At 36.6% G+C, this 26,249-nt stretch overlaps 2 protein-coding genes across 3 annotated transcripts; both read right to left on the bottom strand.

Annotated features, from left to right (window-relative positions):
* Nucleotides 1–1,944: 1,944 nt before the first annotated feature.
* abcd4 (ATP-binding cassette, sub-family D (ALD), member 4) lies at nucleotides 1,945–9,613 on the bottom strand. 2 transcript variants are annotated; one of them, XM_077245324.1, is made up of 20 exons: nucleotides 9,501–9,613; nucleotides 9,239–9,389; nucleotides 8,963–9,081; nucleotides 8,738–8,865; nucleotides 7,193–7,332; nucleotides 6,955–7,071; nucleotides 6,356–6,481; nucleotides 6,153–6,203; nucleotides 5,955–6,049; nucleotides 5,608–5,729; nucleotides 4,657–4,748; nucleotides 4,449–4,541; nucleotides 3,609–3,814; nucleotides 3,433–3,524; nucleotides 3,255–3,291; nucleotides 2,968–3,017; nucleotides 2,831–2,883; nucleotides 2,663–2,739; nucleotides 2,429–2,544; nucleotides 1,945–2,317 (listed from the first exon to the last, which is right to left on the bottom strand). In XM_077245324.1, the coding sequence occupies exons 2-20, from the start codon at nucleotides 9,271–9,273 to the stop codon at nucleotides 2,249–2,251; spliced, it is 1,818 nt and encodes a 605-aa protein (XP_077101439.1). In that variant the 5' UTR covers nucleotides 9,274–9,389; nucleotides 9,501–9,613; the 3' UTR covers nucleotides 1,945–2,248. The 2 variants fall into 2 exon arrangements, with proteins under 2 accessions (XP_077101439.1, XP_077101440.1); XM_077245325.1 differs by lacking the exon at nucleotides 9,501–9,613 and having other exon boundaries at nucleotides 4,482–4,541; nucleotides 9,239–9,410.
* On the bottom strand, nucleotides 9,543–24,627 carry klhl14 (kelch-like family member 14). The gene is made up of 9 exons (XM_077245323.1): nucleotides 24,433–24,627; nucleotides 22,889–23,792; nucleotides 21,012–21,133; nucleotides 15,427–15,516; nucleotides 15,165–15,243; nucleotides 14,785–14,975; nucleotides 13,740–13,898; nucleotides 13,405–13,562; nucleotides 9,543–11,745 (listed from the first exon to the last, which is right to left on the bottom strand). Exons 2-9 carry the CDS (start codon nucleotides 23,767–23,769, stop codon nucleotides 11,605–11,607), a joined length of 1,821 nt encoding a protein of 606 aa, XP_077101438.1. The 5' UTR covers nucleotides 23,770–23,792; nucleotides 24,433–24,627; the 3' UTR covers nucleotides 9,543–11,604.
* Nucleotides 24,628–26,249: the final 1,622 nt, after the last annotated feature.

The following is a 26,249-nucleotide window of genomic DNA, read 5'->3' as shown; positions in this document are numbered from 1 at the left end:
AAACCATGATTTTAAATTGTAGTATATAAATATATTTATGTATGTATATATATGTATATATGTATATATATATATATATATATATATATATATATATATATATATATATATATATATATATATATATTTACACACACACACACACACACACACACACACACACACACAAAGTCAAACCAAAATCAAAATATATTCAGACACCTTTCTACATTTCTCACATTATCGCAGTTTATTCGCTATAGTTAAGAAAATGGTAATAAAATATGACAAGAACTCAGACTTATCAAATCAGTTTATATTTCACTGGTTTTGACCATCCTTCTGTCTCACAGAGATTGTCACACAGATGAATTAGGTTGAAAAGCTGTCAGCTGTTAAATTTAAGTGCACTATTAGATAATACCAATTTAGGTCAACCAATTACCAAGCAATGCTTAATTTTGTTCAGTCTGTGTTGTAAAAAGGTCGCATTAGCAATTAAAGAAAAAACATTAAGCAAAACATGGTCAGGTCAAAGTGTCTGAATAATTTTTGGTCCCAAATTTTAATAATTTTCACTGGTTTTCCACTGTATGAAGATTTGATGGGTATAATATGTCACAATTCACAATGTCATTCAATTCATTTTGCTATCCTCACTTACATAAATTAACTATAGTGTCCTGCACCCAATAGTAAAAAAATATCAACAATTATATCTGGTGTCTGAATAATTTTTGGTTTGACTATATCCCTTTCCTTTATTAACTTATATTTGAACAATCCTGAAAATTCCAGCGTGAATTCAAGCAGCCCAGATTTAAAGTTGAATCTAATTTCAAAGGTTTCAATTCACCTCAGTTCATAAAAAAATATTTAAGTTCTGATTAATCTGAACTAGTTCATTGCTCAATTTTCTAATAATGGACACCCTCACAAACCCTTGTGACGGTTGGTTATTCCTCTCCTAGTTGTCTCATATTTTCCTGAAAGGATAGTGGGCCTTTCCCGTTATCTGTTCCAGTGTGCCTGTTGATTGACAGCAGCAGATAGGCTGTGCTCACATTTAAAACTGCCTGAAACTCAAGCAGTGGGATCAGTCGAACTCTTTGGTGGTAGGGATCATTTTGCTTTTGCTAAATGTCTGCTTATGCCATGTTTCTTCATGGAAGAACTAGCTCTGTTTAACTCTATAACTACTTTACGTGTTCTCCTGCATGGCAACAGAATGATTTCATCTTACTGCAAGTCCCTTAAGATAAATACAGTTCACTGTGGCCAGAGGATGTAAAGTATGCCATATATATATATATATATATATATATATATATATATATATATATATATATATATATATATACACACACAGAATCCTATAAATACATAATAACAGAAGTTGTTTCTAAACATATAAAGTTAGAAAGTTTGCTAATTTTAACTCTGAGCCAAATATCTAGCGTTTTACCATCAAGATATAGTGGGGATGTGCAGTGGTAACTTTTTTCACTATCTCCTGTACTCCCTCAAAACGTTCCATGCCTTTGCGGATAGATGTGCTAAATACTTTAGTCTCAATATTCAAATAGACCTAATAATACATTTTGGTTTTTTTTAAAGTATTCCCTGCCCGAATGAATGAATGCAGTATGTATTAGGAACAGAGAGCTAGTTAATATTTTAATTCTGAGATTAATAAACTCAATAGTATTATTATTATTACAATATTATTATTATTCAGCTCTGTGGCTGGAAAATGTTGGCCCTCTATTGGTCAGGCAGAGAAATTGCACTTTTTTGTAGCAAACACTAGAAGTACTTCTCTCATTTGAAACACATATGACCAAAATCACCATTTAGACATTTGTGTGGCCATTAATAGTTTATTATCAGTCATGTTTATAAAATATTTAATATTTATAAAATATATATTTGAAATACATTCTATAGGCATTTTTTCTCAAATTATTTTTGAAATGCTCTTAAATGTTCTTCATTAAAGGAATCCCTTTTTTTTGTTGCAAATCCGTTTGGCAAGGAACAACCAATAAAGGTTGAATGAAGCAGCATATACTTGCATAACAACATCATCAACAAAAAAAACCTTCGTTTCTATCTATCAGGATCTAACCAGTATTATTAGTGTATCAAAAACTTCAGTATGCTGTCAAGTAAACATTACAACATAGATTTCTCTAGGGTCTCAAGGATGAATGCACCCACAGCCATAAACCGGACCAATATCTTCTCATTATAGTGTAAGTCTGAAGGTTCACGCCTCTCTGAGTTTGGTGAGCTCCCATTGGCCCCCTCCACACAGTCGCAGCATGACATCATGATGCTGTTTAAAGAGCACACATAAAAAAAAAAATCTATGCACAGGCCATACAAGAGTTCAGAGTAATGTTTGTGGTGTTGTGTTGGTGAATGTGAAAAGGTCATATATTGTCACCTTTTCCAGAGTGCTTCGGTGACCCAGACTGATGAGGGTCATTCCCAGCTGCTTACAGGCCTTATAGAGCTGACCCTCGGCCTCCTCCGTCAGTGCGCTCGTGGCCTCATCCAGTACTAAATCAAACTGCATGTTTTACTCACGACACAGGTCACATGAATGGGACTACGGTAATCTGACTGATTATAGCTATTAAAACTACAGGAAAGCTGACGAGACTACGCAGGAACTGACCTGCATATTTGGGCTGCAAGTAAAACAGTCTAGCAAAGCAAAGCCTCTGCATTTCTCCTGGTGATAAAACATCATACCTGTTAAAAAAAAAAAAATGAGGGAATCCCATTTTTATGTTCTTAAAACACCCACATTTTTCATATCCAGATATTAAAACTCATTTCTCACCAGTTCCAGTCCACTTGTGTATCCAATCCTCCGATTCTGGTCAGAAGATTCGACTGACATACAAAAAACACAAAAATATGCTGCTTACAAAACCGCTTTAAAAGACAGAAAATTATAAAGAGGAAGATCAGTCTCACCAAACCAACAAGTTCCAGGTATTTTAATATTCTTTCATCATCTATAGACCCTAGAAGAAGAATTTATATTGGTTGAAAGTTTGAAATGTCATCATGATCTACATTTACAACACCAGAAGTGTGTAGTTTAATTGGCTCACAAACGTCTTCAAGAAGTTTACATTGGCTTATATAATAAGGCAAGTTTATTTATATAACACATTTCATACACAAAGTACATTACATGCATATATAGGAGCTATATTATTTAAATAATGCATATTTTTTTAAATTAGGTTCATCTGTACCTGAGGAAGGATATATATCATTTAATGGATAGATAACCTACAAGGGAAAGCCAGCATATTAGTGTCACTATCAAAATCACATAAGCACATTATTGTTCTCAATAATTGTTTTTACTAACAAAATTATATGTAGATTTCTGCATAATTGGTGGCATCAAATGTTTTTTTCTTTTCTCACCTGTTCTCTGAGAGTGCCATCAGTAAGATATGCTTTCTGTGGCAGGAAGAGAACACCCCTCGGTCCAAAACATGTGGTCATCTCCACAGAACCTGAGAAACAGGAAAGCAGTATGATTCAACGATGCAGATTTGTTCATTTGTATCTGATCATTTTATCTTCTGTCATTTCAGTACCACTGCATGGTTCCCACAGGCCGTTGAGGACCCTCAGTAGGGAGGTCTTCCCCGTTCCTGTGTTTCCCACCACGAGCAGGTGCATTCCTTGACTGATCTTTAGTGTCAGATCCTTCACCAGCAGCTCCTCTGATCTGGGTGATTTATAGGAGAGACGATCCAGCACAAACGCCGTGTCTGCTGGGACACTGTGAAGCTCCCGATCACTGATAGAGAATTATTATAATTGTTAACAAGATTGCAACAATGATAGCTAGAAAGTGAAGTTCATTGGAACAAACTTTTTTGCTAGCATGTTTGTAGCAGATTTAAATACATTGCTAACATGAAATAACACATTTACAGGTTTTAAATACATTGCTAACATTAATTAGCATGTTTTCTAACATGTGTTAACACATTGCTAATATGAATAAGCATATTGCTAACATGTTTAGCTCAATGCTAACATGAATTAGCAAGTTACTAGCATGTATTAACTCGTTACGGACATGAATTAGCATGTTTACATGTTTTAACACATTGCCAGAGTGAATTGGCATGGATTAACGCATTGATACACAAAGATATAGCATTTACTGTGCAAAATTATTATTGTTAACTAAAACCATAAAACATTTAAATGTACAATGAAAACAGAAAATCTAAAAATAGAATCAAAATATTAAAAACTGTAATAGTATATCATTGATACTAAAATAACACTGCTCATTCTGGACTACCAGGAACTCTTTTAGATCTGCGTTAGATCTTGGTTTTGAGTCTTGAAATGATGTGAACAAATCTAAACAACTTTCAATTAGTTGAATTTACCCGTTTCAATTTCAATCATTTAATTACCTGTAAGATGCATCCTTTGACAGCGGATCATACCGCTCATAGTCACACTGTTTCTTGGCAATGTCTGCCATCGCATCCCGCAATTCTCCAATTCTGGAACCAACAGAAAGATAAAGCAAACTATTTTTTAGATAACCAATAACCAATAAGCAGTCATAACATTGATGCACAATAAAATGTGTTTTTAAGCAGTGTCAGTCCATCTCACCTGTGCGTGTATCCAGCGACATCAGACACGGTGGTTGAGAGATCTATGAGCTGGGTGAAGCAGTTTATCAGATAGATACAGACGAAAGCGTTCTGAAAGAGACACGTGACGTGATTAACATATTGTGGACAGCCGAGATTCACTCAGAGTAGAAGCACTTGTACAGGCATGGTAGTCAAGTCAAGTCACCTTCATTTATACAGTATAGCGCTTTTAACAATATGGACTGCTTCATAGCAGCTTTACAGTGATAATAGGAAATTAAAGAAACAGATTTTTTTGACAAAAAAACCCTAATGCGCTCCGGCCCGCTCATTCGCACAACAACAGTGCCTGGTGGCTTGAGAACGCAAACCTTGAAATAGGTTCCAAGGTGCAAGCCTTGAAGAAGAATTTTTTATATATATATATATATATATATATATATATATATATATATATATATATATATAAATGCGTCTTGAGACCTTTCTTTTTTTTCCATTCCACTGCCCGCGTCTTGTGTTTTTCAAAGCAAAAACGAGTTGTGCAAATGACCCCTTAGACAAACGTCTGTCACCGAGCACCGCAATCAAAACAGCCGCCGCCTTTTACAGTTCCTCCTGAACCAAAACAACAAGCTTATGCTGCATTCACACCATAACTGCATAATACTGACATTATACTCGGGAGCGGTTCGTGACTCGAATTTATGCGTTTCAATGGCAACATTATCAATGCCGAAATTAATCTGCAGCAGTCAGGTGGCACAGGTCAGAGCTCTTTAAGTTATTTATGTTCATTATTATTGTAATTTTATGTGTTTTGGAGGAGGCGTGGCTTTGGAGACGCTCTGAAGGGAGGGTGGGATCTAATGCATTCAAAGCTAGCTCGCTATTGCTAACCTCTCAGACAATTGCTTACTCTACCTTTAATTTTCAGCTACATTAAATAGAGCTTGAAGGAACTCACCTTGCTGACAAGAGCACTCAGTTCTCCAGGTGTCAGACCGTCATACTGCCCAGCAAAGATGGGGATCGCGATGACTATATAGCTGAGGATACTGCCCAGATAGTCAAAGGTGTTTACCCCAACTTTAAAGAAGCAAAAGAATAAGCATTTGTAGAGAACAGAACAGAAAGACATTATTATTTTAAACTAGGTTGATAAGGAGACTTAATCCATGCAAAATGACACTTTTAGGCTGAAGACGGTTCTGAGTAAATGCATGAAATGAGATTTCTCTTATTTTCAGTAAAAATAGTGAGGAATATTGCACATTTTCTATATATTTTACAATCTTCTGAATGCTGTCTTACTGTAAAGCCAGAGTTCTTTGTTCATCAGGCTTCTCTGGGTGGATAAGAGCATCTGCAGCCTTCGGTCGGTCCGTATGTGTTCCACCTTCCCTGCCCTGATCAAAAACACAACAAATGCTCTCCTGCTCTGTGATTTGATAGTATGTGAGAGAAATAGAGTGATCAATGCAGACAGAAATACTGAAAGTGCACACTAACCTGTAGAAGGCGGCAGATTCTGCGTTCACTCTTATTTGCATGTGTTTAAACCTGGAAAGAGATGAGCAAAACAGAACTGTTGAAATACTGCCGCAGTCACTCAAAGAAAACAATCAGATAGCAATGGCAATTTAATAATATGTGCCGTCCGCTTTAGCATCTCTGAATGTCATTTATATTTCTCTTGTTTTGAATAGGTCTACCTAAAATCTCCCTCCAGCTTTTCTTGCTCAACCAGCATGGACACGATTGGTCCTATCAAGATCTTGTTGACGATGGTTCCAGCCACAAAGTAGCCGAAGATGCTAACAAATCCAATCCAGCCCGCACTAAAGCGCCAAAAAGGTAAGAAAAAGATATCCTATCAAATCTATCAATGCAAAACTAGAAGGTAAAGATACAAGAGTATTTAGTAGCACTTTGCTTAAACCTTTATGTATAGTGAATTATACAGGTATTGATAATGTATGATATTAATGCATTATATCTTTTCATAAATAATTGTAAACAAAGTTAAAATGCATACATCTGAAATGTGTTGTTTGTCATGTGATTTAATGCATTATACTTTCTAAATGAGTAACAATGAATAGACAAGTATTAGAATGTATCATAACTGTGGTTACAATTATTCATGAGATCATACAATTCATTATTACAAAGCATAATTAATGCAATGAATGTATTATACTAAAGGCTTTAAGTAAAGTGTCCAGAATATTTTAATGCCATTAATGATATTGAATACTGGCAAATATGAACACATCATATGTTATACAGAACACAAACACATCTCTCTGACCTGTTGAAGCACTGATAGGTGTAGTAGGTCACAGTGAACGGAGAGATGAGAAGTCGACTCGCCATAGTGCTCATCTGCTTACATAACCTCTCTACATCCTGACTGATGCGCTGGTCTCTTAACATGACACAAACACAAAATAAACACATTAGATTTAATTAAGTCTCCTTAAAGGGTTAGTTATCCCTTTAAGTACTGAAGTGTAAGCACATAAACAAATGTTGTGTGAATACATTACGGGTTGTCGATGTCTTTGCACTGTATGTTGAGGGTGTAGTAAACGCGTCCCTTGAAGTATGTGTTATGGATTTCTTCAGTTAAAGACTTTCTCCAGCTGACATACAGCAGACTGGAGATGTACTGGTCTAGACTCTTCAGCTGAGGAACAGATATATTAGTGATTAGTGATTTATTATGAATCCTTGATTGGATATTTAGCTGACACTTCTATCCAAAGCAATATACAGTATAAATATCACAAGTGCAGAACAACCTCTTTAGCCCATCAATTATGTTGCTGCTCAATTTAACCCATGTTTGAGTTGTCAGAAATACTGGTTAATAACTGGTTTCTTTGCCTTTTTTTAATTTAGGGCCATAAGCATGCTTGCAAAGTTTCAACACTTTGATGTGTTGTGGAATTTGCAAACAAAATGTATATTATGATTATGATATTTGCATATTTCATTGATGAAGGCAGCTGCATAGACCCACAATAAAAAACATTTGCTCAGTTTCTAAATTACTCTCTGAGGTAGGGCTCGAAGGTAAACCATATTGCCATAAATTTTACATTGATAACGATGATTAGCTCTGCATAATCTTACAGCCTATCACACAGCAGATATAAACGTGACAACAACCAGTCAGTGTGTGTCTCAGTGTGAATGAATGTTGTGGTTTCTGATACACAAACACACACACATGTGACGCTCACAGTGTTTTCAGCATTCATGAACACATTAACTTCTCCAGAGCTGTTTTGTGAGTCACTTCACAAGCTTTTCACCGTAACATTTGAGAAAAACTACTGTCAAATACACACTGAAAGTGTAACTAAAACTGAAAGATCTTCCTGACAAGCCGTCAAAATTGTCCGGTTTAACTTCAAGAAATTATGACAGAAATATATCCCTACATACTAAAATGTACTTAAAGTAATAGTAATAATAATCTTTTTATTTCTAAGTAAAAGCAACCAAGATATTTTTTCATTCATGTCTTAAATTTACACGGTTGTTATGCAGTGTTTGTTTGTATATTATTTGTTATATTTTAATTTGATTACATTTTAAAAGCTTGATTAAATTGTTAAAGTTTATATAAATTTGTATTAAATCATAAAACAGAATCCCCAAAAAGATGAAATAGAAAACACAGAATTTAGGGGGAATTAAAATGAATTTCATTGGAGTTTAATTGTGAACAAACTATTTTAAATTCATTCTCAAGGTCTAATAATATGTGGAAAGCATTTCCTTCCCCATTAATGGTAAATGAATATTGTGATAAATATTGTTATTGTATAATATGGAAAAAAATATTGTGACATTTGGCGGAAGCTATTATCCGAAAACATTTACACTGCATTGAAGGTGTACATTTTTACGTTCAGTTTGTTGGGAATAGAAACCGTGATCACTGCATTGCTAGTGACATACTCTAATATAAAAATCATACACAGATTTTTAACATAATACAAGGGTTACAACTAGTTAGCAGATGCTGTTTCCTGAAGCGACTTGCAGAAAACTACTGTATACAATAACGTTACCAAACTCACGGTTGAATTAACCAGGATGAGCAGAACCGCAAACATCACCAGATCTTTGAACTTCCCATAGCTCTTCTCAGACAAAACCTCGTAGAACTGACTCGGAATAAGACCCACTTGATAAATCACAAGCTGGACTAAAAGAAAAGAAAAATACATTGAAAAAACACAAAGAGAAGACAACAACAACAAAAAAGCCATCATAACCCAGTCCAGATGTTAAAAGTGTATTACCTGAAAGTGTGACTCCAAGAAGCGTCATGAACATCCGTACACTCAGATTGGACCAGGATGGGAAGAGGATCTTCAGAATACTGCAGAACCTTTGCAGAAACCTCCAGTCCAGCTTTGGTCTTGGGGAAAACACATCCAGACAACTCAACTCAACTAGTTACATGTAGGGCTCAAAATGTCATCACGAAAACAGCTGTATTTCTTGTATTCTATGACGTAAGTCTCTTATGATAGAAGATACTGTATATAGAGATGTCAGTTGAGTTCAAGTCTTACCTTTTCACACTGCTTTTCTTCTTCATGGCTGGCATTGTGAAAGTTTGGTACAGGTATTATGAGACCTTCTGAATGTCAAATCTTCCCTTTTTTGTTTTTGCTTATTTCAAGCTCATAGATGATTTTATTGGATGCGGTTTTGGTTCAAAGTCTAAAACAGCATATGACAGCGTCTTAAACATTATTCATTCAAATCTAACAAGCACTAGTATAAACAAAGTGACTTTTACAATAATTGAATAAAGATAAAATCATACGCGACCCATGATAATGATGTTGTTGCGTCGAATTAATGACAAATAAATGAATGAGGTTTCTTTATTTCAATAGTTGATTTATATCACATGTACACAAACATTTCTTCGTCTACGTCTCGAGTACTCGAGTGCTCCGCTGCCTCCTGCTGTACAGGAGAGCTATGACAGGACTGCAGAAATATAGCCATTGAAGAACATTTTAATCGGATAGTTTACACAAAAATGAAAATTCTGTCATCATTTGCTCACCATCAAGTTGCTCCAAACCTGTATGAATTTCTTTCTCCTGCTGACCACAATAGATATTTAACGCTATTTTGAAGGATATGGGTAACCAAACAGTTGAAGGCACCCATTGACTTATACTATAGAATTTTAATCTTTTGGGTGAACTATCCCTGTAAAGTAAAAAATCGTTAGCAGAACTAAATATTTTTTATAGCATGTGTTAATTCTGGTTCATGTTAATTTATAAATATAGATTATATTCATTGTTAGTTTATCTTAATCTGCATTAATGTATACAACTTTTTATATTAAAATGTATAGAAAAATGTAGAAACATTAACCAAGATCTACAGGGTTTGTTAAAATATTGTTCATTGGTCAAAAACCAGGAAAGGGTGACAACTTTCCCCGTTCTCACATTATTTCCAGGTGTCTTAAGGAAGTTGAGTGCTGGCTTGAAAAGGCAAGTATTGTACCTTTCTGATTAAAAAAAAAAGTCCAAAGTGTTTAAATCCAGGAAATGTGAGCTGCTGATTGAAACATATCTTCAGTTCTTACCTTCAGTTTGTCACAGTACAATCCACTTTATACTGTATGTCTCTTATACTGTAAAGTAACATTCATCTTTTACCTGTACTTGGGCCTTAAAATAAATACAAACATTTTATCGGACTTGTCTGATATTGAATTTAAACAAAGTTTTTCTAATCAGTCAAATTAAACATTATTGCACACTGCTATGAAACAGAGAATTCTTGTAATACTGCAAACACATAAACAGTTTTATATACAGTAGATTGAGGCGTTGTGTTGTTGAGGTGTAGCTCAGACAGATTATTGATCCAGAAATTCTGTTTTTATTTTCATAGACTAAATGTAAAGAACATAACAGGATTTGAGAATAAATCCTATGAGCACAAAAATGTTTCACTGCAAGCGATTATTTACAACAATGAAAAACATTCCCTTTTCTCATCAAAAGGGGCATCAAACACCAGTGCAACAGATTCCGATTTCAGATCACGTCTCAGAGAAACCAATCAGGCCAATAATTGATATGATTTAAAATGTCTGATTTTATAATGGGACATTTTCTGGAATAAAGCAGCCTGATGCTTAAAATAGGCACTGTGAGATATGAACAGATATGAACATAAACAAATATGTACCCACAGCATAACACAATAAGCTTTCCACTTCACGCCATGCATATATACCACATGGCTAAATAAATAACATACTGATTGTTCAAACAATAAATCATAACTTTGTTTTACTGAAATGTTTTTTTTAATAATTAATAATTGACATTTAATCCCCTCTCATCTGTACAAATAACAATATGCCAATTAAGTATGGCGGCAATATCAATAACAAGCAGACGTGGTGTGATATATATTAAATAGCTGATATCTACTCTACAGCGTACACAGAATCATGAGTTTTGCTTGTAAAACAAGAGTTTTCCTTTGTCAACCCACTTCAGCATTGCCTTAATCAGCGATTTCCACAAAACACAAAGTACGTATGGAAGCTATATCGATTTGGTTCAAAAAAAGTATGCGTGCGCTACTGTATGCCAAGTTAAGCAAAAACATTTACGATAAAAAAAGGATTGAATGTGAGCAGTTGAATGTCAACACACGTGAGCATCAAATACGCAAAGTTGATGATTATATCAGTTTAAAACTTTTAAGTATGAAAGAAACAAAGTGCTCTTGTCAGACCAGTAAAAAAATAATAATCTGTACACCTCATCACCTCCTGTTCAAAAGCTGGGGGCGTTCCGTAGGGAGAGTCTCCTCATTAGTTTGATTCATTGATTCAGCGATTGACTTTCCATCCCGACAGGTTTTTCCTCTTTTTCGCCATTCTATATAGTTATTTGTTAAATGGTAAACAGGCCGGCAGTATGACTGTGGCACAGGCCGGCCCGGCTAAAGGTTCAGCCACCTCTCCTTCCATTTCTGTCCATGAGCCTTTCTCTGGGCTGTAACAAATGGTGGATGACTTGTATGCCCCCTGCAAGAGATGTTCAACTAGTTATTCTCAGAAGATTTCATACTTCAAAATGCTTCTTTTATGCATTTCATGTACGTACAGTCTTAAACAACAACAACAAAAAGTCATGATTTATGTTCCATGCTTCAGAACTGCCGTCAGGGGAGCATACGTAGTGAGCAACGATGCTCCTTGGTTTTCACTGTGCATTGTGGGACTTTTTAGGAAGTGAATGGCTGCGTCCGAAATAACATACTCTCTTGAGTAGGTACTTATTTAGGATAAGTAATTACTTCATGACCGCTCTATATAGTATGAATCGGTGTAGTATGTAATCTGAACGTACTACATGCGCCATGTTGTCATTATCATGTGACCTACAGCATCGCTTCACTGCCATTCACAAATCCTCACCCGTGGCCTCATGGGATAGTAAAGTGTCCATCATATGCACACTTCAGAATCTCTGCAGAAGTAGTAGGTCATCCGGGTACTTTTGACCTTATCTTTTATGAGTACTGTGAATTCAGACATACTTCTTTTGTCACGTACTGTTTATCGCCTACTATATAATTAGTAGGGAAGTATGCGATTTCGGATGCAGCCATCGTTTCAGTGCACTGGAAGGATTTTGCAATTGAAACAGCCCTTTAAATTAATACTGAACTCGGCAGACTGAGACCCAATGTGTAATATTTATCAGAACTCTACTTGTATTACATTTGAAATAGAGCTGCATGATTCAAGATAAATTGAGAATCACAATATTTTTGGTTTCAAATGGAGATCACGATTTTCCCACGACTCTGAACAGACGACTAAACAAAATAAAATGTAATTTACTAGAGGTTCTGACAAATAATGAAGTGCTTAAATTGTATTTGAATTATTTAAAACGGTTTGAATGAATAATTCAATGACTCACTCATAGACTTGCTTCATTACTGGATGAATCAGCATTTTTGAACAAATCTCTTGAATGAATGATTCAATGACAAAAACATCATCGGTCACTTGTCGCCACCTAATGGTGAACATTGTAATCGATAAAATTGTTTTTTAAAGCGCCAAGTTACTTTCAAAAAGTAAATTGCTCCATAGACATCAATGTTTATATCCGAATCATAAACTTTTATCTCAGTACTTGTGTGAAAATTTTAATTATTGTAAGACACAAAAAACAATACTGTGTGGTTGAAAAGACTGTTTGTGAAGCTGTTTCATACCTAACATGATAACTGCTGTCTCTGGACCAGTGGAAGTGTGAATGTATAATGTTCCGATATGATTTTGTCAAAGGTTTAATAGACACAGGTGAATCATGATAGTTTAAGAATTAGATTGCGTGGGTGTTTGAATCGAGATCGCAATCTTTTAACGATTAATCGTGCAGCTCTAATTTGAATAACAAAAGTTTTTGTACTGAGTGTTAGAAATAATCAAAGATTTTAGGTAAAGTGTGTAATTTCCTCACTGCTATCAATATCAGAATGGTATCTCAGACTTTACAATCTCGACTTACAATCTCAGCCATTGGTCGGTAGAACAGATAGCCCCACCCCCAACCTCACACCATAGGTTGAACCAGTTTTGCTATAGCAGCTTTTTCAGGGGAATCAACCTACAATCTATATCTTCTACTGTATATCTATATCCAGCATTTAAGTGAGAAGTGTTTACCATGCTCCAACTGTAGCCCCCCACCAAGTAAATACTGTCATCAAGAACAGCACACCCAGGCCCGCTGCGTCCCTCTAAGATGGGCGTTTGCAGGATATTCCACTGATCTGCTTTTGGATCATAGCATTCAACCAGCATCACATCCAGATGAGAGAATCCTACACACAGAAGATAGCAGTCAGACGTATATGGCAAGATCTTACTTTGCAGAGGCATCTAAGTGTTGCCAGCTTCTAATAATTCTAATCATTGAATGAAACTATATTGATCACTGTTGTGTACACAGTTAGTGCGGCCCCTGCTGTTGAGATTTGGTTTACGGCTATATAAATTACCCTTTAAGTGGTTGCCCCCAATAGCGTAGAGGCGGTCGTTCATGCCTGCGAGAGCGTGTATGGCTCGCTTTGTGTTCATGTCCTGTTTCCGAGCCCACACGTCCATCACGGGGTCGTAGCAGTAAAGCCAAGACACGTATTCACCGTTGTGAACCCCACCTGAAGCATAACATACACAATACCAGTTTCAACATAAGGACAAGTATAAGATATTAAAAAAATTAAGTCAACATGGAATCAAAATTGACTGTATTTACTTTCTAAATGAACATTCCTGGTCTTTTTTTCAACCAAAGAGACTTACATTGCATTGAATATATACACTTCAGTTCAGTTTGGGAATCAAACCCATGAGCTTGGTGTTGCAAGCATAATGCTATACTGTTTAGGGTATAGGGATGATTTCATGTTATTCTAAAGAATTTTATTTTTGTCTATTCTGAAAAAACTTAACTTTTTGGCTAATGTACTGTACTTTTAAGTACTTTTCGCCCAATCATGTGTCATATAGAGAGAGACATTGTAACACTTTAGTTTAGGGTCCAATTCTCACTATTACTTAGTTGCTTATTAGCATGCCTATTACTAGGATATTGGCTGCTTATTAGTACTTATAAAGCACACATTATTTCCTTATTCTGCATGACCATATTCTACATCCATTAATAATCCTACCCAATACCTAAACATTACAACTACCTAACTAACTATTAATAAGCAGTAATTAGGAGTTTGTTGAGACAAAAGTCATAGTTAATAGTGAGAAGTGGACTCTCAACTAAAGTGTGACCAGAGACACTTTTCACAATCCAATTAATTCCCAATGGATAAATTACAGAGTCCTGTCCAAAAATCTTTCGCAAAGGTTTCACTTTTTAAATGCATTTAAAATAAAAGTAGCTATTCTAGTGTTCAAAATAACATTGAACTGTGCTGTTAATAGTACAGCAAGTCACTTCCAGACCTCATCCCTGTAACGACACCTGTTAGTAACGTCTCAGAAACTTTGATTCATTCACTGTTTGGATGAGGTGTATCGTCAAACCTGAGATGTATATTTTCCCATTGTGCACGGCGCCTGCGTGTGCAGCCAGCGGCTGTGGAAGAGACGAAACGTAATTCCATTCGTTTGTCTCAAGGTTATAGGCTTCAACGCTAGACAGATAACCTGTCTCGTTCCTTCCCCCAACAACATACAAGTGCTTATCCAGGCAGCAAGCGAAGAAACTCGCTCTCCTGAAACAAAGACAAGATGAAAAGATCGTCTCTTAAAATCAGTCAACGTAGACACTGTTTACAGCAAATATCCCAGTCGCAACCAAGAGTGAAAAATTCATCACAAAGGCTTAAGAAATAATTATAGCCATGTTATGAAGAGCTCTTATTATTTTATGAATGATAAGTCATTTTCAGAAGGCATCATACCTCTCCTGCATGGGCGGTAGTTGTATCCAGCTATTGAATCTTGGATCATACCGACTTACAAAGTTAGTGCTGTGTTTGCCTGCGAAGATGAAACACGTATTAGTATTATTTCACAGTTACATTATAAATATTGTTTAAAATAAAATAAAAACACTGTGATTTCATACACATTTAATGAATTATAATATCAATGTCAGTGATAACACTGATTGAGCACATGGCTGTTTTATTCAGCTTTTATAGACATTAATTCATGTTTTACCATTAGGGTTCCACTGGTCTTCTCCACCCAATAAAAGCAGGAAGTTCTCCACCTCAACTACACAGTGATGGGCGCTGTTATACGGCATTACTGCAACACAGAGACAAAACAGATGAGGCTAGTGCTTCAATAGCAATGAGAAAATGATACATCTGAACAGTGAAAGGTCAAGCCAGTGATATACATTTACAGTTTACACATAATTTGATATTTTATTAAATATGTAAAGGATAATGTAAAGTCAACCAATGCAGTAAACCCACTAATCCTTCAAAGAAATAACACTCAAGAAACATTAAATCACTAAAATAATTAATATCATTCTATTTGGTCAGGATTTGACAAGTTTAACCATTCACTGCTACATTAAGTATATATATATACAGTACATATATAACACTGTTGTTTTAACATGCGTGGGACTTAATTTGAAACTACTAATTTTATATATCTCCATTTCAACGAATCAATATAGATTCTTAAATCACAAGATCAATCTTTTAGTCTATGCTGTTTCAGTTGTCAATGAATAAAACTTCACTAGGCATTATATAGCGTGTCTCCAGTCCAATAATCACAATAAGCTTTGTGTTTTGTTACTTTCCAAAAGAAAGAAAGTCTCATCTTTCAAACTCTGTCCATTTTATAAGGAAATTCAAACATTAAATGCTGTTTTGATGCTCTTTGGGGCCTGAGTTCAAACGGCATCGGAGCGCGAGTGAACGGATCATCTCTTTCTCTTTACTACTAGTTACAGCACGAAATAAACTATGGAAAAACTTGTAAACAATGTCACGTAGCATTATATTTACCTCCGGCAAGTCATTCAGTGTCCACAGCTCTACAGAAGAGCTTTTCACTAAATAAATGCACTATATTTGCATATATATATTCATTATATTTTACTTAACCTGATAGTGATATGTATTCATTATTTAATGTATGTTTAAATAAATCTGTCATGAAAACAAGTTATGTACAATGTAAATTACTATATTTCAACAATGATTTGGCGTAGAAACATAATTTTAGAATTAGATTTAGAATTTAATGTGAAAACTGCCTTATGTGCAATTTACATGTTTGCATATAATTTATTTATTTATTTATTATTATTTATTTATTGAGTGTTGGTTATTATATCTAAAAAATAAATTGCAATTGAATTTAATAGTTTGGGCTCTGTTGGTAATTGTAACCTTTATTATAATATTAATGTGCAAGTCAGTTTTTTCTGTAAAGCTGCTTTGAAACGATGTGTATTGTGAAAAGCCCTATAGAAATAAATGTGAATTGAATTTAATTAACAGAGTGCCCTATATAGTTTACAATATTAGCTGAGATTAAAAATTATCCTCAATAAAATTTTAATGTGTGTGTGTATATACATTATATCTAATTTTTTTTTAATGTGTATTTAATATTAATTCCGAGGAATCACACAGATCAAACTTGCAAAAATCGCAGTATCATAAATAAAAAAAAGGTCAACTTTTTGTGATGGTTACGGATAAAACAACTAAGCCTTATTTAACTGCACTTTTCTCAATATTCTGAATAAAATGCTGTCACAACCAATCAAATAGTAGCTAGTTCCTCATATTAACAGGTTTGTGGTATATTTCTGATATGCAGCACTATTTCTTCCTGTCTCCATCTTTTGTTATCTCCAGCTCCTGCAAAAGTGACCCCCAGTTGAAATAGAGAGAAATGGTCTTAGGGTGACAGTCATAATGAACATGATCATGTTCACTCCATAAATCTCCGTCCGGTGCCCGTGCAGCGTAAATCAGTCGTACGCTAAGAGCCACCTGTCTGCCTCCATCATTCATTTCCACTGTCACATCTCCGCTGCCTGATGGATCACAGTTGCTGTAAAATTAGACAGCCTTGAATCGCGCTTTTTTTCCGATTGGCCTCTTCTACTGCAATCTAACTGGAGTCTGAGTCAGAGGCCTTTCCATTGAGAAAGGATTCAGACCGAGGGGAACCTCCCGACTGTCTCGCTGCACACAAAACCTGATTGACAGAGATCGAACTGTCAGGGAGAGAATTATTTGGCTTCTTCTCAGGCGTCTAGAGCCATGCAAGGCTTTTGTGGCCAGCTGACATTTACTGCTACAGACGTGACACACACACACACACACAGACACGTCCCAACAGACTCAATGATTCAAATGATCAAGAGGTCACAGTCTAGGCTTTGGTATTGATCTTACAGCCTGATCTACACAGGTGCAGATGCATCATATTGCTAAACTGACTGATAAGAAGCCTGCACACAGTGAAGACATATGATATTGACTTTTAAAGGATCAAACCTCCTGAAATTCAGCTCAAAATGTCTTTGTTTTTCAGTCTTTTAACACAGAAAAAAAAACATTCTGGGGTTAAAACTAAAACATCTTAGGTAAAGTTTAAGACACTGTATTGATTAAATCTCACAAAGCCTGTCAGTGTCATATTTCACTCCAAAATAAAAATCAAAATTCAAAAAAGATTTTTTATTTTTAGGACCATATATATATATAACTGATATGATTTCAGTTTGGGGATTCATAGTATGTAAGTATTTATTCACCATGTTTATTTTACTGATTTTAATTTATGTAGATTAAAAAATATATACATAGTAAAAAATATAATAGTAAAAACAAGTATTACAGTAATAAAAATTCAATGAGAATAAAATAAAAAGTGCTTGTCATGAAAAAGTATCAATGTACATATAAATAAATAAATAAATAAAAATCAAATCAATCATTAAATAAATAAAAAATGATTATATATATAGGCTATACTATATAAATAATGTATAGAATTCAGTTTCTGAAATCATTGTAGTAATGTATTTATTAATAATGTGTATTGAACTGCTTTTAATTTACGCTGCTTTAAATATAAAACTGCAAAAATAAATATAATACAAACAAATATAATGAGAATCATTGAGATTAATAGAAATTAAAAAAAGAAGTTCTGTAAGTTCACCATGCAAAAAAAAATCTTAATGGCTATGAAAAAGTCTTTATTTCTTAATGCAAAAAATAATTTCTTCATTTGTTTACTTCATGTTAATATGTCTAAAGTGAAAGTGGTGTTGTCACCAATCTAAAGGAATAACACAATGGCATTAAATGTACCATATGGAATAATCAACAAATAACAGAAAGAGTTTTGCATCCTCTGATTTTGACCATAGCACACTGAGTGCACAAGGTGGCAGTCTCAGCACAGAGCAGAACGCCAGAGAAGCAGAGAGGTGCAGCCAGTCATGAGAACATCCTAAATAGTGCTGATGAAGGTTTTAATCAGTCCCAGATCCCCCCCTTTTGGGTTTCGGCTCATTGCAAAGTTATGATTGAATGTTAATAACCTGCACACCCCAAACGACATCAAGGGGCTGCTGGTGTGTTCACAGGATGATTTTGCAGTTTGGTCGCTCTGCCTGGCCATGGGCCATTTAAGACTCGACGTCTGAGGCAGAAATAAAGGACATTACACTATGACCTTATGAGTGTAAGTTATATAGATCCAGATGTAATTCATTAATGAATGTTATGCATGCTGCCAAACGCTTACAAGCAGGTTTCGGAGCGTAAGGTGTCTTTGTAGGTCTCACACCTCAGCGACGCAGTGATTGGATGACTGAACGCAATCTTAGCCATAAAACAAAATGACTGCACGTCCGTTTATGTCCTTGTTTTCGCTTGGTAAGGAACAGACACTATAGAATCCTTTTAATTAAATCATAATACATGGTGTCTTGGCTCATTGCTAAATTACAAAAACGAACTTACTCTGCATCTTATATTAAGATAAATAGAAGTAATTTAGGATTATAATCCATTTATATGGTTTAAAAAGAGCTATAAAACTGGACTGTCAAAGACCAGCCAGGTTTATCTCCAAACACATGACCTGCTATGTTTTAAAAGAACAAACTCCAGGCATTTGCTATCCCAAAAGCCACCTGGAGCTTGCCATACACATAACAGTGTAACTGGCACAAGTGCAGACAGCAACTGACTGACTCTGAACTAGTTCAGAGAGTTTATTTGTACAATAATATTAACTATCTGACTAACAGCTAGCACTAGAGCTAACAGCTAGCCACAGTAATCACAACCAATAATACTTTTGACTCTGATGCATTAACAAACAATTTGTTTTGAGGAAAATATGCAAATGCATAGGATAGAAAAATCACCAAGAAGATCTCTTTATTGCCTCAATTGTTTCTTGTAGACAGCAATGAAATTACATTTAGAGCAAATGAGACCTGTCTTCAGCTTCTCACCTGAGAAAAAGAGCCTTGTAATCTCCTCTAGATTTCAGAGGAGATCACGACAATGTCTCAAACTGTGCTCAGTTTGCTAATATCTGCAATCAAAAGTCAGAGATCTCAATATGAACTCAAACACTTAAGTGTCTTAAAGGGATACTCCACCCAAACAGGAAATTCTGTCTTTGTTTACTCTTCCGCATAATGTTTCTAACCTGTATGCATTTGTTTCTTCTGCAGAACGCAAAAGAAGATATTTTGAAGAACGTTGGGAACCAAACAATATTAGATCTTCATTTTAAAAACAACAACACTGACACATTTCTTAAAATATCTTCTTCTTTGTTCCGCAGAACAAGACAAACATACAGTTTTGGAACGACATGAATAAATTAAGACTTAAGAGTTAAGACTCAAGACTAAATTAAGAATTTTCATTTTTGGTTGGAGTATCACTTTAATTGTTTCTTTTAGACTGAAATGAAATTAAAAGAAGTGCAAATAGAACCTTTTGCTTTTGTCTCCTGATCATGTGCAACATGATCTCATTAAATTCCTCTAAAACTAAATTATCTGAGCTATACCACCGTTTATTACACCGCTCTACTACATGTCAACCACGGCCTCTTTTGTGTCTTTCTCTGGTATTAGGAGAAACATCTGAGACAAAGTTGAGAATTAAACGAGACATACTAATTAGGAACTTTGGAAGAGCTTTGTCTGAGCATCAAAAAAGGCAGATTGCATTGCAAGACTACTCTATTATGACATCATTTTTCATGATTATGATGTCAATACTCAAGATTTCGACACATTTGATCTGTGCTGTTGTCATTTAATCCTTCTAAGAATTCTGGTTCTAATTCGTCATGCCAAAACACACAACAAACTACTGGCAGTGCACAAACAGCTCCTGTTCCTTCCCTGCTGCTCGAGAAGACAAATGCACTTACGAGAACGTTTGCCCTAATAAAGCAGTTCAATAAGAATACGTGTCATCTTCTGATGATGAATCTTCCCAAGATCATTAGATTAAAATTAATCTTGCCAGCACGCTTATGCAGAAAGACAGAAAAAACACACACAAGTGAATCCAGGCGTTCCAGCTCCACAATGGTGTGAAGGCAGTCATGCTCTGATTAAAAAGTTACATTAAAAGTGATAGTGATACATCATTACCTCCTGCATCTCAGGAAGCTCTCGCTCTATTCTGCTCTGCGATGAAGCACAACCAAACGCAGGCAGGGTTCTTCCTGTGGAAGAGAAAAGATCTATGCTAGCAAGAAGAGCATGCACTCACTTGTAAGGATCTTCCATGTCTTCTTTTCGTCGTCGTAGTACTGAACCAGATTACTAGGGAGGCGGTCGGGACCCGGAGGCAGGCCCCCAACCAACAGGAGCATCCGTTTGTTTGAGCGAATCCTGTGTTACAGAGGGACGGGGAAACCGATTCATTAGCAATTCTGTCATTAGCTGTTATTAGTGCAGAGCAATTACATATTGAATGAGATGCCACAGCAAGGTAAAAGCGTGTACAAACACAGCAAGCCGAGCGGAGAACATGGGAAAATATTAATGCTGAATGACTCTATCACCACCGTCAAATGAACGGGAAAAAAGAAAACAGAAATGATTTTTATTGATTTGTTCGTTTTAAGTTGTAGAATCAATTAGGCTCACTGCGATGATGCATCTCTATAAGGATTTGTAATCTGCGATGTTGATTTAAGTAACTTAATCTAATAACTCTTCATTAAAAGTCTTATTTAAAATTGCAAAATCATGTATACATAAGCACAAATAAATCATGCAACATTGCATTCAGTCACATTCTCACAGGTGCGTATGTTTATGTATAGTTATTCGTTTTAAATGCTATCCCTAAATGCCCCAAACACTGTTATACCTGGAATATTGACAACTGTGCTTGTGATTCAAACCATGTAAAGGTGTTGACATTCTATAATGTGCTCTTATCCTATTGGCCAAAGTCTTGCATGTGACTACTGTCTGTCATTGACATATCCAAATCACTGCTGCTTGCTTAGATCCTAAATATGCATCCATCCATCCATGCAGTCAATCAATAATCTAATTAAACAAATCAACTAATGTCGAATCAATACTAAAAATTTTGGGCTGCACATTATTATGATCAGTTTAGAGACCTTGCAGTTAGCCTCTTAGATTGAATAAGTGCTTAAAAGTCTAGGTGTTCAATATTTACCATCCCTGTCAGCTCTATAAGATTGAGCCTGGGATGTAAATGGACAACTCTAGCCTTGGACAAACTACACAGTCTTCAACACTAGTTTCATCATCAGGATGCTTCAATAGAGTCATTCACTGATTTCATCTCATTCAAGATCATGGATGATGCTCAGCAATTGATATCAACTCAGGTGAGGAGAGATGATACACAATGAAGAGATGAGTGATTGCCAAAAAATAACAATTAAACAATTTATTTATCTAATAAATGATTTCTGTTAGCAAATCCATATTTGTATACATATCAGGCCCCTTTGACTTTCAACGTCTTAATTCCTGATTGCAAAGTTAAAGAAAAGAGACATTTAAAATGAGATTCTCATTGCAAACAATCTCTCTCTCTCATATTCTCCAACAACTGATTCCAGTTTATTCCACGGTCACCTATTCCTGCTAATTATCCCATCTGCAGACTGCAATAATGTCTGCAGTATCCAAGCTTGCAACAGTTCTGAAATTAATCAACCCTGAAACAGCACTATGAGGAATAGAGTGAGGATCTCACAGATAAGGCAAAGCGTGGAAACTCTGTGAACAAATATGGATCAGATATTCCGATAAAAGGTTGCAAATCTAATCTAATTCAATTCACAAATTAGCTATGCAGCAAGTAAGAATGTGTGAGATATTTGCTGAAAAAAAAGATTGATCTGTTTACAGACACCTGTCACACAAGCCTGTTCCAATAGTATCAGGGCATGATCACGTGCACAGTGTGTTGTACTCATGTCTGACATACACAACCTGACAAACTTGACTTTTCTTGACTTGACTTTATGACAAAATTGAAAATAAAATAAATGTTCTTACTGTATGCATTTTTTAAATGGATTTTAAAAATAAAAACTCTAGTCTCTACACAAAAAGCATGACAAGTACATTTTAAGAGCATGCAGAAGATCCTACCTGCTTGCTGTGGTCTGTCTGCAGTGCTGTCTGAAGGGCATCAGGTGGTAGTTCATGGCATCCATGAGCAGTTTCTGGCACACCTGGTCATTCCTCATAAAGTCCACCGACTGCACCCTCTCCACCAGCTCCGGGGCAGGGATGAGGGCGAAACGCAGGCGCTTCATCAGGTCAGGAGCGTAGTGCATCCTGGTCTCCCTGTCGTGCTCCAACCACAGCACGGACATCTGAAAGAGCGCCAGCTCCGACTCCACGGGCGGAGGCAGGGCGTCCAGCATGGCGCACATCTCCTCAAAGTTTAAGAGAAGCACGTCCTCCACCAGGTACTTGTTGGCGAGCTTCTTGGTCTCGTCCAGCCCGTGCAGAGCTGCGATCTTGCAGATCTGCTTGTAGTTTTGCACCGAGATCTGGTCGTTGAGGAACTGCACGCTGAGTTTGGTGATCTGGGGGATGTTGAGGATCTTGCTGACGGAGAGCACCTCCTCCACCGTGTCCAGGGAGAGGGTGACGTTGGCCGTATAGAGGTACTCCAGCACCAGCCGCAGACCGATGGAGGAGCAGCCCTGGAGAACCAGGTTGTTGATGCTGGAGCGTGGGCTGGCCAGGAGCTTGTCGTCGGGGGAGGAGGACGGGGTGCCGCTGCTGCCTTGGTCCTTCGCCGCCAGCCCGTCTTCTCTGCTCAGCATGTGTGTGGAGAACAGGGACCTGAAGTACTGCGAGCAGGACGCCAGCACTGCTCTGTGGCAGTGGAACTGCTGTCCCTGTGCCGTGAGAGTCACATCGCAGAAGAGCTGCTTTCTCCACAGCAGGTTGAGACCGTGCAGCAGAGTGTCGCTGTGAGTCGGGTCAAACGTGGAGGTTCGGTCACCCGATCTGGACATGACTTCGGGGCTGCGCACACCTCCTGCGAGTAAACAATGCCATTGGTGCACTACACTGCATCGGATGGTTATATAAAAGCATATGCATTCTGAAAGTATATCTCATTCATGCATCCATGCATGCAAAGTTGGATTTGTGCATCTCAACAGTATATAGCCTAATGCATGCACGCTAGTGCATCAGCTGCTTTAAAACAAGCACATGCATTAAAAAACACATTAATAGTTGCATACCCATCTATATGTCTCATGCATGCGTTCGTGGGCACGTCAAATTCAATGGTCGTTGAAACAAACTATGCTGGGTTGTTGAAAAGCAAAGCCCACGATGTAGCCTCCAAACTGCCCGCTATCTGTTATCCGGCCACGCAAACACACACCCCCTTAGAAGACATAAATGCATGCACGCATTCCCCCCGATATGCGATACAAAAGCAATTAGTTTGTCTCCCGCAACATCAGCATCACCACCATAGATGTGCGGTTGCGCATCGCTTTGGTCGGCAACAACACAATGCAATCGCTCCGTTCAACAACACACGCGGTATTTATCACCCAATCTGAGACAGAACACCAGAAGACACGGCAACTTTCAGCCCATGGAAAATATACGCACAGTGCGCACCCGTGCTGAATGCTAGTAGTAGGTATCCAAAAACTTACCTGACTTATAGAAAAGTAAAGCTGTGTCTCCTTCTGTGCACTTTCTTTGTTCAGTCCTGTTGGAAAAGTCTATAATCGATGGATCAGAATCCTAACCATTGATCCCCGCTCATTCAAGCTCATTGATCATTTATGTTTCCTCTGAATTAACAAGAAGAAGAAGTGTGTGTGAGTGTGAGAGGAGCTGTGTGCTTTCTGCAAGAGAAGAAGAAGAAGAAGAAATATACGTGTGACAAATTATGCTACCAAGAAACAACACATCATTATCCTTGGGCCTGGGGCTCAGTGAGTCGTAACGAGAGTAATAGGAAATCCACGGTCGGGGAGAGAAACGGACGCGCATGGCCGGTGGAGAGAGACCGCGCAGGGGTATGGATGCTGGAGAGACTCGCAAAATTATGGCTCAAGGCTATTGTAAAAACTGTCGAGCGTAAATGACTGCGATTTCAAACATCTATGGAAAAAGAGGAGAGGAGAAAAGGCGAGTCTTTCCTCTCTTTCTCTCTGCGTTATGGAGAGAACCGTCAAGTTTTAGTGCGCATTGCTAATTAGTCAATTTCTCTGTTCCTTCACAGCCCGACGCCTCTGCTGCTGAGCTGAAACTGCTAATTTCTGGGACCAGCCTTTTTTTTGGGCTCTGAACGGGGGATGGATGAATGGCTTGTCTCGCACAAATGACAAAAAGCCCCCCTCTGCCTTAATCTCCATCGCCAAAATAACCCCATCTTTTTCTCCTTTTGCTTAGTCCTTCAAAAGAACGAACAAGGGACTTTGGGCAAACTTGTCTTGTGGTCTTGAGTGAGCATCATGGACATGACATGGAATGCAAATCAATGTCTTAAAATGGAAAGCTGGTGAATAATTTTATATATATATATATATATATATATATATATATATATAGTGTCTAATGGGCCAAATAAATTCATAGCACTTTAGTTCTCCTTTGTTTTAAACAGCTTTTTAAACACTGAATTTATTTGTAAGTCTGGAAGGGGAAAACCTTCAAATAAATGCCTCGACTTCTTTCATATTTATAAGAAGCTAAACCTCTTTAAGTAAGGTATATAGAGAGCATCATTATTTTTTGGGGAAAAAAATATTGATACACTTGTATGGTCACTGTACATTACAGTGCATCTCTGTTCACTACTCAATAATGACCTTTGAATAGTGTTTTGTCCAGGTTAAATAGAGGCACCATCGTTTTACAGTATACTCATCCAAGTGTCTTAGTCAAAGAGGCAACCGTATGCGTCGCTACTGAAACAGTCGGCAGAAAAAGCAGATAGCAGGTAACTAAATCTTCATATTATAAAATAATATAGTTGCTTGACATGCAAGACGGATTTATAATGGTACATAGCCATCTGGAAAACAGCATCAAGCTTACAAAGCCATTAAAAGAAAAGGTTTGAGATAAAGCATATGGATCAAGTGAAGGATTAAACTTTTTTTGTTGTTGTTTCGGCATCATGACTAGATATAGCACTTCCTGTACTCCTAATGAAAGTTTTACTGCTGATGCATTACTCATACGTCCTCATGCTTTCTTTGATAGTTCTCCTCACACACTGTGCCTTTCAGTGCAGTGAAAATCTTAGTTAATAGAATAATCTAAAAAAGGACACTAATACAATAGCAAAAATACACTTCATAGAGAAATGCATAAAAAGGTAGATTGCTGACAGCTGTTCTCCACTAACCATATTGAATATAAACATAAACTGTATCATATTTTGGACGATTTTATTTCCATTTGCAAGTTGCAACCAAATTGCACATTTAATTTGATTTATTTACCAGATTTTTTGCCA

The sequence above is a fragment of the Siphateles boraxobius genome, unplaced genomic scaffold, assembly GCF_051911475.1.
Source record: "Siphateles boraxobius isolate OS27281-9 unplaced genomic scaffold, OSU_SipBor_1 26, whole genome shotgun sequence".
NCBI classification, from domain to species: Eukaryota; Metazoa; Chordata; class Actinopteri; order Cypriniformes; family Leuciscidae; genus Siphateles; species Siphateles boraxobius.
Note: the sequence above shows the minus strand (reverse complement) of the source record. Positions and strands in the feature narration are given on the sequence as shown.